The sequence below is a fragment of the Zonotrichia albicollis genome, chromosome 19 (genome assembly GCF_047830755.1).
Source record: "Zonotrichia albicollis isolate bZonAlb1 chromosome 19, bZonAlb1.hap1, whole genome shotgun sequence".
Classification (NCBI taxonomy): Eukaryota; Metazoa; Chordata; class Aves; order Passeriformes; family Passerellidae; genus Zonotrichia; species Zonotrichia albicollis.
The window spans coordinates 11,424,565-11,437,050 of NC_133837.1; the positions used below are offsets into that span (position 1 = coordinate 11,424,565).

Below are 12,486 nucleotides of genomic sequence, written 5' to 3' on the forward strand. Positions count from 1 at the left end.
CTCAAAAATCAGCAAAAAAAACCCAACCAAAAAAACCCCACCAAAACCAGCAAAAAACCTCTATAACCAGTTAAATAACCCCCAAAACCAGCAAAAAATCCTAAAACAACAACAAAAAAAAAAACCAAAAAAACCCACAACCAGAAAAAAGCCCCAAAACCAAAATCCTAATACCAAGGAAAATCCCTAAAATCATAAAAAAAACCATAAAAACAGAAAAACAAACAAACTAAAAAAAACCTAAAAATCAACACAAAACCCCCTAAAAATCAACAAGAAAACGCCTAAAAATCAACAAAAAATGCCCAACACCTTCACATTCCCTCTTCTGAAAAATTCCGATTTTTCCTATTACAGCACCCCTGAGTTCCCACTTCAAACACAAGTTCCAGGATGGGAAAAAAATCAGATTTAGGGTGTGAATACCATCCTCAAAGTTGTCAGAAGCCACTTTCCTCATGATGTCCCGAGCCTGGGCCGTGGGGGGGGTGTAGCCAATGACAAAATTCAGCAGCACCGAGGGGTCCAGGGGGCCCAGGTCTGTGTTGGGCACCTCGTCATATTTCCTGTGAGGGTGCATCATGCTCATCAGGATCAGCCAGAACAGGAAAAACAGAGGGAAAAGCACCTCCTGTATGGAAAAAAATGGAATATTTTGTAATTTAATATTTTTAAGGGTCAAAAAAATTCAATATATGTTCATTAGGAACAGCCAGAATGGGAGACACCAGAGGGAAAGCACCTCCTGGACAAAAAAAATTTCAAAAAAAATATTCAATATTTTCAAAAAAATATTTCAAAATTTAGTATCTGAAAGGATCAAAAAAATTCATTATATACTCATCAGGATCAGGAGAACAGGAAAATCACTGGGAAAAGCACCTCCTGCACCAAAAAAAAAAAGAATATTTCAACAAATCTCATCATATTTCCTGTGAGGGTGCATCATGTTCATCAGGATCAGCCAGAAGAGGAAAAACAGAGGGAAAAGCACCTCCTGTATGGAAAAAAATGGAATATTTTATAATTCAGTATTTTTAAGGGTCAAAAAAATTCAATATATGCTCATTAGGATCAGCCAGAATGGGAGAAACCAGAGGGAAAGCACCTCCTGGACAAAAAAAAATATTTCAAATTTCAAAAAAAATATTCAATATTTTCAAAAAAAATATTTCAAAATTTAGTATCTGAAAGGATCAAAAAAATTCACAGCAGAATAGCAAAAATAGTGGGAAAAGCACCTCCTGCACCAAAAAAAAAGAATATTTCAAAAAAACCTCATCATATTTTCTGTGAGGGTGCATCATGCTCATCAGGATCAGCCAGAAGAGGAAAAACAGAGGGAAAAGCACCTCCTGTATGAAAAAATTTTGAAATTCAGTATTTTTAAGGGTCAAAAAAATTCAATATATGTTCATTACGATCAGCCAGAATGGAAGAAACCAGAGGGAAAGCAGCTCCTGGACAAAAAAAAAAATTTCAAATTTCAAAAAAAATATTTAATATTTTCAAAAAAAAATTTCAAAATTTAGTATCTGAAAGGATAAAAAAAATTCATTATATATTCATCAGGATCAGCAGAATAGCAAAAATAGTGGGAAAAGCAACTCCTGCACCAAAAAAAATGAATATTTCAAAAAATCTCATCATATTTCCTGTGAGGGTGCATCATGCTCATCAGGATCAGCCAGAAGAGGAAAAACAGAGGGAAAAGCACCTCCTGCATGGAAAAAATGGAATATTTTGAAATTCAGTATTTTTAACGGTCAAAAAAATTCAATGTATGCTCATTACGATCAGCCAGAATGGGAGAAACCAGAGGGAAAGCACCTCCTGGACAAAAAAAAAAATATTTCAAATTTCAAAAAAAATATTTCAAAATTTAGTATCTGAAAGGATCAAAAAAATTCATTATATACTCATCAGGATCAGGAGAACAGGAAAATCACTGGGAAAAGCACCTCCTGCACCAAAAAAATGAATACTTCAAAAAACCTCATCATATTTCCTGTGAGGGTGCATCATGCTCATCAGGATCAGCCAGAAGAGGAAAAACAGAGGGAAAAGCACCTTCTGTACGAAAAAATTTTGAAATTCGGTATTTTTAAGGGTCAAAAAAATTCAATATATGTTCATTAGGATCAGCCAGAATGGGAGAAACCAGAGGGAAAGCAGCTCCTGGACAAAAAAAAATATTTCAAATTTCAAAAAAAATATTCAATATTTTCAAAAAAATATTTCAAAATTTAGTATCTGAAAGGGTCAAAAAAATTCATTATATACTCATCAGATTCAGGCAGAACAGGGAAAATAAAGGGAGAAACACCTCCTGTACAAAAAATTTGAGTATTATGAAATTCAGTATTTCAAAGGGTCAAAAAAGTTTGTTACATAATTATCAGGATCAGCAGAACAGGAAAAACAGTGGGAAAAGCACTTCCTGGATGAAAAAAAGAAAATGGAATATTTAAAAATTCAGTATCTGAAAAGGTCAAAAAAATCTCATTATATACCCATCAGGATCAGCCAGAACAAGTGAAACCACAGGGAAAGCAGTTCCTGGACAAAAAAAATGGAACTATTTCAAAATTAAGTATCTGAAAGGTCAAAAAAGCTCTTTATGTACTCATGAGGATCAGCCAGGAATGGAAAAATAGAGGGAAAAGCACGAAAAATTGGAATATTAAAAAAACCTCATCATATTTCCTGTGAGGGTGCACCATGCTCATCAGGATCAGCCAGAACAGGAAAAACATTGGGAAAAGCACCTTGTCCACCAAAAACATGGAATATTTCAAAATTCAGTGTTTCAAAAGTTCAAAAGCCTCATTATATACTCATCAGGATCAGCCTGAACAGGAAAAATAGTGAGAAAAGCACCTCCTGTACCAAAACAATCGATTGTTCAAAAATCAGTATTTCAAAGGTTTAAAAAACTTTATTGTATACTCATCAGGATCAGCCAGAACAGGAGAAACAGAGGAAAACACACCTTGTCCACCAAAAACATGGAATATTTCAAAATTCAGTGTTTCAAAAGTTCAAAAATACTCATCATATACTCATGAAGACCAGGAAATATAGTGAGAAAAACACCTTCAGCACAAAAAAAATTTGAATATTTCTAAAAGCTCATGCCATTTGCTGTGAGGAGCCCCTCACCTGCACACTGCTCTTCTTGGTCCTGCACTTGATCAGACAATTCTTGAAGAGCAGAGCTCGGGTTTGCCTCCACACTCCGGCCTCCCTTGGAGCTCCTGGGGCCATTGTCTGGGCTGCTTTCAGGAGAAAAAATACAAATTTTTAATTAAATTATTTTTTAATTAAATTATTTTTTAATTAAATAATTTCCCAAGCTGAGCCGGGCAGCTGCAGCGTTCGGCACCTCTGGGTTTGGATTGTCACAGAGAGGTTTCACTTTCGTTTTTCCATGTTTTAATAACTCCTGATACAGGTTATGTGTGTGACACTGGGGAACTGGGAATGGGAGAGACTGGGAATTGGGAATGGGAGAAACTGGGAATTGGGAAGTGGAGAAACTGGGAATGGGAGAGACTGGGAATTGGGAATGGGAGAAACTGGGAATTGGGAATGGGAGAAACTGGGAATTGGAGAAACTGGGAATTGGGAGAAATTGGGAACAAGAGAAATTGGGAACGAGAGAGACTGCGAATGGGAGAAATTGGGAATTGGAAATGAGAGAAACTGGCAGTTGGGATTGGGAGAAATTTAGAATGAGAGAAATTTGGAATAAGAGAAATTGGGAATGAGAGAAACTGGGAAAGAGAGAATTTGGGAATGGGAAAAACTGGGAATTGGGAATGGGAGAAACTGGGACTTGGGAGAAATTGGGAACAAGAGAAATTGGGAACGAGAGAGACGGCGAATGGGAGAAATTGGGAATTGGAAATGAGAGAAACTGGCAGTTGGGATTGGGAGAAATTTGGAATGAGAGAAATTTGGAATAAGAGAAACTGGGAAAGAGAGAATTTGGGAATGGGAAAAACTGGGAATTGGGAATGGGAGAAACTGGGAATGAGAGAGACGGAGTGGGAGAGACTGGGAACTGGGAAAGAAAAATTGGGAATGAGAGAATTTGGAATAAGAGAAATTGGGAATGAGAGAAACTGGGAAAGAGAGAATTTGGGAATGGGAAAAACTGGGAATTGGGAATGGGAGAGACTGGGAATGAGAGAGACGGAGTGGGAGAGACTGGGAACTGGGAAAGAAAAATTGGGAATGAGAGAATTTGGAATAAGAGAAATTGGGAATGAGAGAAACTGGGAAAGAGAGAATTTGGGAATGGGAAAAACTGGGAATTGGGAATGGGAGAGACTGGGAATGAGAGAGACGGAGTGGGAGAGACTGGGAACTGGGAAAGAAAAATTGGGAATGAGAGCATTTGGGAACTAGAGAAACTAGGAATGAGAGAGACTGGGAATGAGAAAAACTGGGAATTGGAAATGAGAGAAATTGGGAGTAAGAGAAATTGGGAATGAGAGAAACTGGGAATGAGAAAAACTGGGAATGAGAAACTGGCAACTGGGAATGAGAGACATTGGGAATGGGAGAAGCTGGCAATGAGAAAAATTGAAAACTGGGAACCAGAGAAATTGGGAATGAGAGCTATTGGGAACTGGGAATGAGAGAAATTGGCAGTGAGATAAACTGATAACGAGAGAAACTGACAACTGGAAATGAGAGAAACTGGGAATGTGGAAATTTGGAACAAGAAAGCTTGGGAATGACAGAGATTGGCAATGAGAGAAACTGACAGTGAGAGAAACTGGCAATTGGGAATGAGAGCAATTGGGAATCCATGTGGGAATTTGGGCTGAAGGTGCCCCAGGACGCCTTGGAGCCACCCCTCCACCCCAGGGCAGGAGCAGCTCCAGCCCAATTCCCCAGCCCTGAGTTAAGCCAGGCTCATTCCCATTTCCCAGTGCATCCCAGTCCCAGCAGGGCCTGTGGAGCAGCACTGGCAGCAGCAGCAGGGCAGGCAGAGCTGCCCCGGGGCCGGCTGTGCAATGGGCTGTGAGCAACCCCATTCCCTGCTGGAGCACAGCCAGCACCACTCACTGCTCCTCTTTAACCCCCTCATCACTCCCCAGGCTGCACGTGGCCCTGGGGAGAGGAGAAAGAGACGAAATTAATTAATAAATGGGATGAAATGGGAAATGCTCTGCCAGGATGTACCCACACGTACCTGGGCAGGGGTGGAGGCTGCAAGGGCTCCTCTCTCCTGGGTTTGCCACCCTTGGTGCTGCCTGAGCTGGGCAGTCAGGGCTCAGTGTCCATCTCCCTGGGCTTCCTCAGCTGGGAGCGTTGGGACATTTCACCTGGCAGGGTGAGGAACACCAGGAGCTGCTCAGAGGGGACGTGGCACAAACAAACCTCCAGCAGCACCAGGGACAAACTGCAGGGTTTGGCTTCTCGGCCTCTGTCAGGGACTGAAGCTCCTGAGGTGGCATTCTGTGCTCACACTCAGGTGTTTATTTCTTATATTGGTAAGAAGAAAGAAGATAAACAAAGAATCTTCTTTATTTCTTATCCATATTTCCATCTTTATTTCTAATATGGATAATTCCTTACCCATGTTACAGTCTCCCAATGGGTGAGTTCTGCAGTATTTCACTAACAAACTACAAAATAGCTATAACTACCTTTCTCTACAAGGTCTTTTAAGGATAAACTGTCCAATTAAGAAATGACACCTAAATAATTTTCATTTTTAACCCAACAACCAATCACCTATGCCCTGCAATGTGGATTTTTATCCAATTACACAACACCACCCAAACCCATGGAGAAGAAGATGAAGAAGAAGGAGCAGCCTCTGCCCTAAAAACTCCATCTTGCTTTATATATTTTACTATATTCTAAACCCTTAACTTCAAGTTTTCCATCCTGTGATATCACACACTTCTACAACTCCACACCCACAATCCCAGTGCTATTAATCAATTTTGGAAGCTTCTCCACAGCCTCAGGTCAATGCAGGTTTCTCCTGGGGGTCAGTGCCTGGCAGCACAGAAAGTCTCAAATTCTCAGCATCCAAAACTCCAACAAGAAACTGAGTAATCCCTCAACCCTGCAGCCAAAACACAGTGGAAAATATGGAATTTATCCATATTTCATCCTCCCAGCACCCAGCACTCCTTCCATAAGCTGATGTTGGTGGTGCCTGTGCAGAGCTCTGGGTCTCAGTTATCTGTCAGACACCACATGGCCCAAACTTCCTTCCCTGGCTGGGCCCTAATGGGGAAATCTTTTTTTGGAGCACAGACATCACCTCAGGAACGGGGCACAGGAAGCTCCTCAGATGTCAGCACCACTATAAATACACAAATATTTTATACACAGAGCCTGTCTGAGCATGGCAGGGGTGAGAGGAGGGGAAAGGGGCTAAAAGGAACCAAATTCCCACTCCCAGGCTGGCTCTGGGGTCCTCCATGGAGCAGAGACCCCATGAGGGGTGTGGGATTTAATTTCTGGGAAGGAATCCCACTTCCAGCCTGGAGTGCTGCCCTCACACTGAGACTACTTCAAAAATCAAAAATAAAAAAATATTTTGCTTAAAAAAAACCAAACAACCAACTACAAAAATGCTTCAACACCAAGCAATGATAGTAACCAAGCCTTGAAGGAAAAACGAGTACAACTCCTCTGGATATTTTCAGGCAAAAAAAACCTTTCCCAGTGACAGCAGAGTGTTTGAAAAATAATCAAAAGCAGCAGTTGTTGCTTACAGGTCATGAAAATCACTGTGCTTCTCCTCTGCTCACAGCATGCCCTGCAAGTGCCACTGTTTGCACATTCCAAGAGCATTCCCAGGAATGAAATAAAACCAAGGGTCTGAAACAGGAACCCCTTCCCTCAGCCACAGTATTTTAATTAAATAATAATTATAATATTAATTATAATATTATTAATAATAATGATGTTTTCATTAAACTCCCAAAACTGCCAAAGATTATTGCCAGCACATTCCAAGAGCACTCCCAGGAATAAAATCCACCAAGGGCCCTCCTCAACACAAGGGTCTGACCCAGCAACCCCTTCCCTCGGCCACAGTATTTTAATTAAATAATAATTATAATATTAATTATAATATTATTAATAATAATAATATTTTCATTACACTCCCAAACCTGGCAAAGATGATTGCCAGCACATTCCAAGAGCATTCCCAGGAATGAAACAACACCAAGGGCCCTCCTCAACACAAGGGTCTGACCCAGCAACCCCTTCCCTCAGCCACAGTATTTTAATTAAATTATAATATTAATGATAATATTAATTATAATATTATTAATAATATTTTCATTAAACTCCCAAAGCTGGCAAAGCTGATTTAACAAGATTCAATCACCAGAGCCAGTTACTGTTTTTTCTCTAATTATTTTCCATCCCTTTCCAAAACCCAAAACACTCCCACATCTCCACTGGAACTCTGCCACGCTTTCATTTACGTCAGCCAGGTTGGAGGAAGGGTCATTTGAAGAATGTTAATTAATTTTTCATATTACACCTGCCACCTCCACGTAGGCTACAGAACGATGAAGGACACTGAAGAAGCATCACTTGAAGGGTGAAAAATTGTATTTGGGGGAGGAAAAAAACAAGCAAAATCCTCTTTGAAACTCCGGATGAAGGAAAGGAACACAGAGGATGAGCAGAAAAAGCTGGCAGGGAATTTTAATGGATTAATAGCAGGAAAAATGAAGATAGGCTGTGAGGATCCTCCTCAGCTGAGGCACTGCCTCGTGATTTGTGCAGCTTTGGCAAGAGGGTGACACACAAACCCTTGTGGGCATCTCAATCACAGCCATGCCAAGGGAATGGCTGGCTCTGGGCTGTAATTCCACATCAGAGATGCTTCTTAAACACTGCTCAGCTGATCCTGGGAAGCTTCCCTTCCCTTCCCTTCCCTTCCCTTCCCTTCCCTTCCCTTCCCTTCCCTTCCCTTCCCTTCCCTTCCCTTCCCTTCCCTTCCCTTCCCTTCCCTTCCCTTCCCTTCCCTTCCCTTTCCTTCCCTTCCCCAGGCACCAACCTGGCAATGGCTGCAAAGGTCACATGGTGACTTGGTGCTGCTCAGCACGTTTGCCTTGGCTCTCAAGCCAAAAACAACCCCAAAAAACCCCAAAAACCCAAAGAAAACCAAACAAGAAGGGTGTCAGCCACAGCTAAATGAGCTGCGGCTCGAGGCAAAAACAACTCATGAGTGAACAACCCCGTGGAACAGCAGGAAAATGAGATTATTGATCTTGCTGCTACAAGGCAGCAGCCGAGCTGGTCCTTCAGCAAAACTCTGCTGTGCTCTTCACATTATTGAAATTGTGGCTATAACAACATGTAATAACATAAATGCTTTATGGTAAGTTTAAAAAATGGGATGAATTTTCTTCCTTTTCTGAATTTTCTCCCATATCAGCCCCAAGGGGAACCCCCGCCCTGCCTGGGGCTGCAAATCCCTTCCCTCCAAACTCATCCCTGCTTCCCTGAAGGGACAAGGGATGACACGGAACAGAGCTGGGTCGGGCTGTCCCTGCACGGCTCCTGCAGCATCCTCAGCATCCTCCTGCATCTTTGAACATCCCTGAGCATTCCCCTGCATCTCTGAGCATCCCCAGCAACTCTGAACATCCTCCTGCATCTCTGAACATCCTCTGAACATTCCCAGCATCCCTGAGCACCCTCTGAGCATCCCCAGCATCCCTGAGCATTCCCCTGCATCTCTGAGCATCCCCAGCAACCCTGAACATTCTCCTGCATCTCTGAACATCCTCTGAACATCCCCAGCATCCCTGAGCACCCTCTGAGCATCCCCAGCATCCTCCTGCATCCCTGAACATCCTCCTGCATCCCTGAGCATCCCCAGCATCTCTGAGTATCTCCTGCATCCCTGAACATCCCTGAGCATCCCCAGGAACCCTGAGTATCCTCCTGCATCCCTGAACATCCCTGAGCATCCCCAGGAACCCTGAGTATCCTCCTGCATCCCTGAGCATCTCCTGAGCATCCCCAGCATCCCTGAGCATCTTCTGCATGCCTGAACGTCCCCGTGCATCCTCCTGCATACTACTGCATCCCCGAACATCCTCCTGCATCCCGGCAAATCCCTGAACATCCCCGGGCATCCTCTGAGCATCCCCAACATCCCTGAGCATCCTCGTCCATACCTGAGCATCACCGAGCATTCCCCTGCATCCCTGAGCATCCCTCTGCACCCTCCTGCACCCTCCTGCATCCCCCTGCATCCCCGAGCATCTCCAGCATCCTCCCGCGTCCCCAGGGCGCCGCAGCCGCGGTTACCCCGCGTGTCTCGCAGGGAGGGCACTCCTGCTTTCCCCCCGTCCCCGTTCCCCGCTGTGGCTCCCCGGCATTGCGCTTTTCTCACCGCTCAGCGCGCAGCCCCGCCGGCCCCGCTGCCCCAGCCATCGGCACCCGCGGCTAATGACGCGCACCCAGGTACGGCCCAACTCCTCCTCTTCCTCTCCGCTCCTTCCCCTTCCCGTCCCTCCCGAGCCCGAGGGGCCGGGCCCGGGGCCTGCCACCGCCCCCCGGCCCGGCACCGCCCCTCGGCAGCGGAGCCGAACCCCCCGATATCCCCCGAACCCCGACAGTACCCCGCGGTATCCACTGAACCCCGCCAGTACCCCCCAGTACCCTCCTGTATTCCCCGGTACCCCCCGAACACTCCGAACCCCGACAGTAACCCCCGAACCCCGCCAGTACCCCCCGGTACCCGCCGAACCCTGCCAGTACTCCCCAGTTCCGTCCGGTATTCCCTGATACCCTCCGGTACCCCCCGATATTCCCCGGTACCCCCTGAACCCCACCGGTAGCCCCCCGGTATTCCCCGAACCCCGCTAGTACCGCCCCCCCCCCCCCCCCCGATACCTGCTGGTATCCCCCAGTACCTCCCGGTACCCCTCGGTACCTCCCGGTACCCCCTGAACCCCGCCGGTACCCCCCGGGCCAGCCCGCAGTGCCGGACCCTCCCTGCTGCTGACCTTCCTCCGCTCCCGGACACCCCCGACCCAGGGACCCCCTCCCCTCCCCTGCCGGGGGCTCGGGACCCCTCCCCTCGCAGGGACGCTGCTCCCCAAGGCTCCGTCCTCCAGGTGACCCCCCCTTCCCAAGGACTCGCTCCTCCCAGGGATCCCGTGCTCCTGGTGACCCCCTTGTCCGAGCACCTCCTCATCCTCCTCCCAGAGACCTCCATCCTCCAGGTGCCCCACTTCCAAGGATTCTCTCCCCTGGGTGACCCCGTCCTTCCTGAGGACCCCATCTTTCCAGGGACCCCATTCTTCCTGAGTACCCTTTTCTCAGGATCCCATCCTCCAAGTGACCCCATTTTTCCTGAGGTCCTCTTTCCCAGGCACCCCACCCCTCCTGAGGACTCCATTCTCTGGGTGATCCATGATCCTCTCCCAAGCCCCCCAATCTCAGGATGATCCCCTCTCCCAAGGACCTCCATCTTCCAGCTGGCCCTCTTCAAGGGACCCTCCTTCCAAGGATTCTCTCCCCTGGGTGACGCTATTCCTCCTGAGGACTCCTTTTCCAGGGATTCCATCCCTCCTGAGGACCCTTTTTCCAGGACCCCATCCTATCAGTGACCCCATTCTTCCTGAGGACTCCATTCTCTGGGTGATCCATAAGCCCCTCCTGAGGACCCCAGTCTCACAATGATCCCCCCTTCCCAGGGACCTCCATCCTGCAGGTGCCTCCCTTCAAGGGATCCCCCTTCCAAGGATTCTCTCCCCTGGGTGACCCCATTCCTCCTGAGGACCCCTTTTCCAGGGACCCCATCCCCTCTGAGGATCCCTTTTCCAGGTGGCCCCATTCCTTCTGGGGACCCCTTTCTCAGGATCCCATCCTCCAAGTGACCCCAATTTTCCTGAGGTCCTCTTTCCCAGGCACCCCACCCCTCCTGAGGACTCCATTCTCTGGGTGATCCATGATCCTCTCCCAAGCACCCCAATCTCAGGATGATCCCCCCTCTTCAAGGGACCCTCCTTCCAAGGATTCTCTCCCCTGGGTGACGCCATTCCTCCTGAGGACTCCTTTTCCAGGGATTCCATCCCTCCTGAGGACCCTTTTCCCAGGACCCCATCCTATCAGTGACCACCTCTCCTGAGGACTCCATTCTCTGGGTGATCCATAAGCCCCTCCTGAGGACCCCAATCTCAGGATGATCCCCCCTTCCCAGGGACCTCCATCCTGCAGGTGCCTCCCTTCAAGGGATCCCCCTTCCAAGGATTCTCTCCCCTGGGTGACCCCATTCCTCCTGAAGACCCCTTTCCCAGGGACCCCATTCTTCCTGAGGACCCTTTTCTCAGGATCCCATCCTTCAAGTGACCCCATTTTTCCTGAGGTCCTCTTTCCCAGGCACCCCATCCCTCCTGAGGACTCCATTCTCTGGGTAATCCATAAGCCCCTCCTGAGGACCCCAATCTCACAATGATCCCCCCTTCCCAGGGACCTCCATCCTGCAGGTGCCTCCCTTCAAGGGACCCCACTTTCAAGGATTCTCTCCCCTGGGTGACCCCATTCCTCCTGAAGACCCCTTTCCCAGGGACCCCATGTCTCTTGAGGACCCCTTTCCCAGGGACCCCATCCCCTCTGAGGACCCCTTTCTCAGGACCCCATCCTCCAAGTGACCCCATTCTTCCTGATGTCCTCTTTTCCAGGTGACCCCATCCCTCCTGAGGACTCCAGTCCTCCAACCTCTGGGTGATCCCCCCTCCCAGGGACCTCCATCCCTCCCTTCTCAGGATTCTCTCCTCTGGCCCCATCCTGATGCCTCACCAGCCCTAAAATCACCACCAAAGGAGATGAAAATGAGGAAAAAAGTGAGGAAAAAAGCAATTACCGTTTATTGAAGGTCCTCCAGGCAGGCTTATGGCAGAATGCACAAGTGGTACAGGCCTTTGACACTTTGATAAGTTTTATAAGTCCCCAGTTAGAAGTACAGTTAAGGAAGGAATTCTCCTGTTGGTTCCGCCCCCTGCTGAAACCTCCCCCTTGCTTCCAGCCCCACATTGTATCTGAACACATGGGAAAGTGAAATGGCCTTGGCTGGCTGAAGAAACAAGATTAGAGCAGCATTCCAGGAATGTGTTTGTCTCACAAAGCTTTGGAGTTAGCTGAGAAACGAAATAACTACACAACAATAGCCCACAGAGCCACAAATACAGGAAAAATACATAAAAAGCAAAAATCTTTGGGCATCAATCCCTCCTGAGGGCTTCATTCGCAGGGATCCCATCCTCCAGGTGACCACCTGTTCCAGAGACCCCATCTTTGTGTGGCCACCCCTCCCAGGGACCCCCATCCTCCAGGTAACCCCCTCCTCCAAGGGATCCTCTCTTCCAAGGTTTCTCTCCTCCTGGGGATCCCATTTTCTCTCTTGCCACGGATCTGCCGGATCTGTCAGGATCCGTCCTGGTGAGCAGATGACCTGACGGTTCGTGGGAGTGA

At 47.1% G+C, this 12,486-nt stretch overlaps 1 protein-coding gene across 8 annotated transcripts in view; it reads right to left on the minus strand.

The window, feature by feature from the left end:
• The window catches only part of ABCA5 (ATP binding cassette subfamily A member 5), a 49,487-nt gene extending 39,943 nt beyond the window's left edge, over window positions 1–9,544 (minus strand). For 5 of the 8 annotated variants that reach the window (XM_074555343.1, XM_074555347.1, XM_074555345.1 and 2 more), the window contains exons 1-4: window positions 9,401–9,544; window positions 5,207–5,339; window positions 3,163–3,275; window positions 427–631 (exon numbers count right to left, since the gene is read on the minus strand). In XM_074555343.1, coding sequence (XP_074411444.1) covers window positions 427–631; window positions 3,163–3,267 — 310 coding nt within the window. In that variant the 5' untranslated portion in view covers window positions 3,268–3,275; window positions 5,207–5,339; window positions 9,401–9,544. Of the gene's footprint in view, window positions 1–426; window positions 632–1,277; window positions 1,356–1,995; window positions 2,074–3,162; window positions 3,279–5,206; window positions 5,340–9,400 lie in introns of all 8 variants that reach the window. The other 3 variants (XM_074555348.1, XM_074555346.1, XM_074555342.1) reach the window with 3 other exon arrangements.
• Window positions 9,545–12,486: the final 2,942 nt, after the last annotated feature.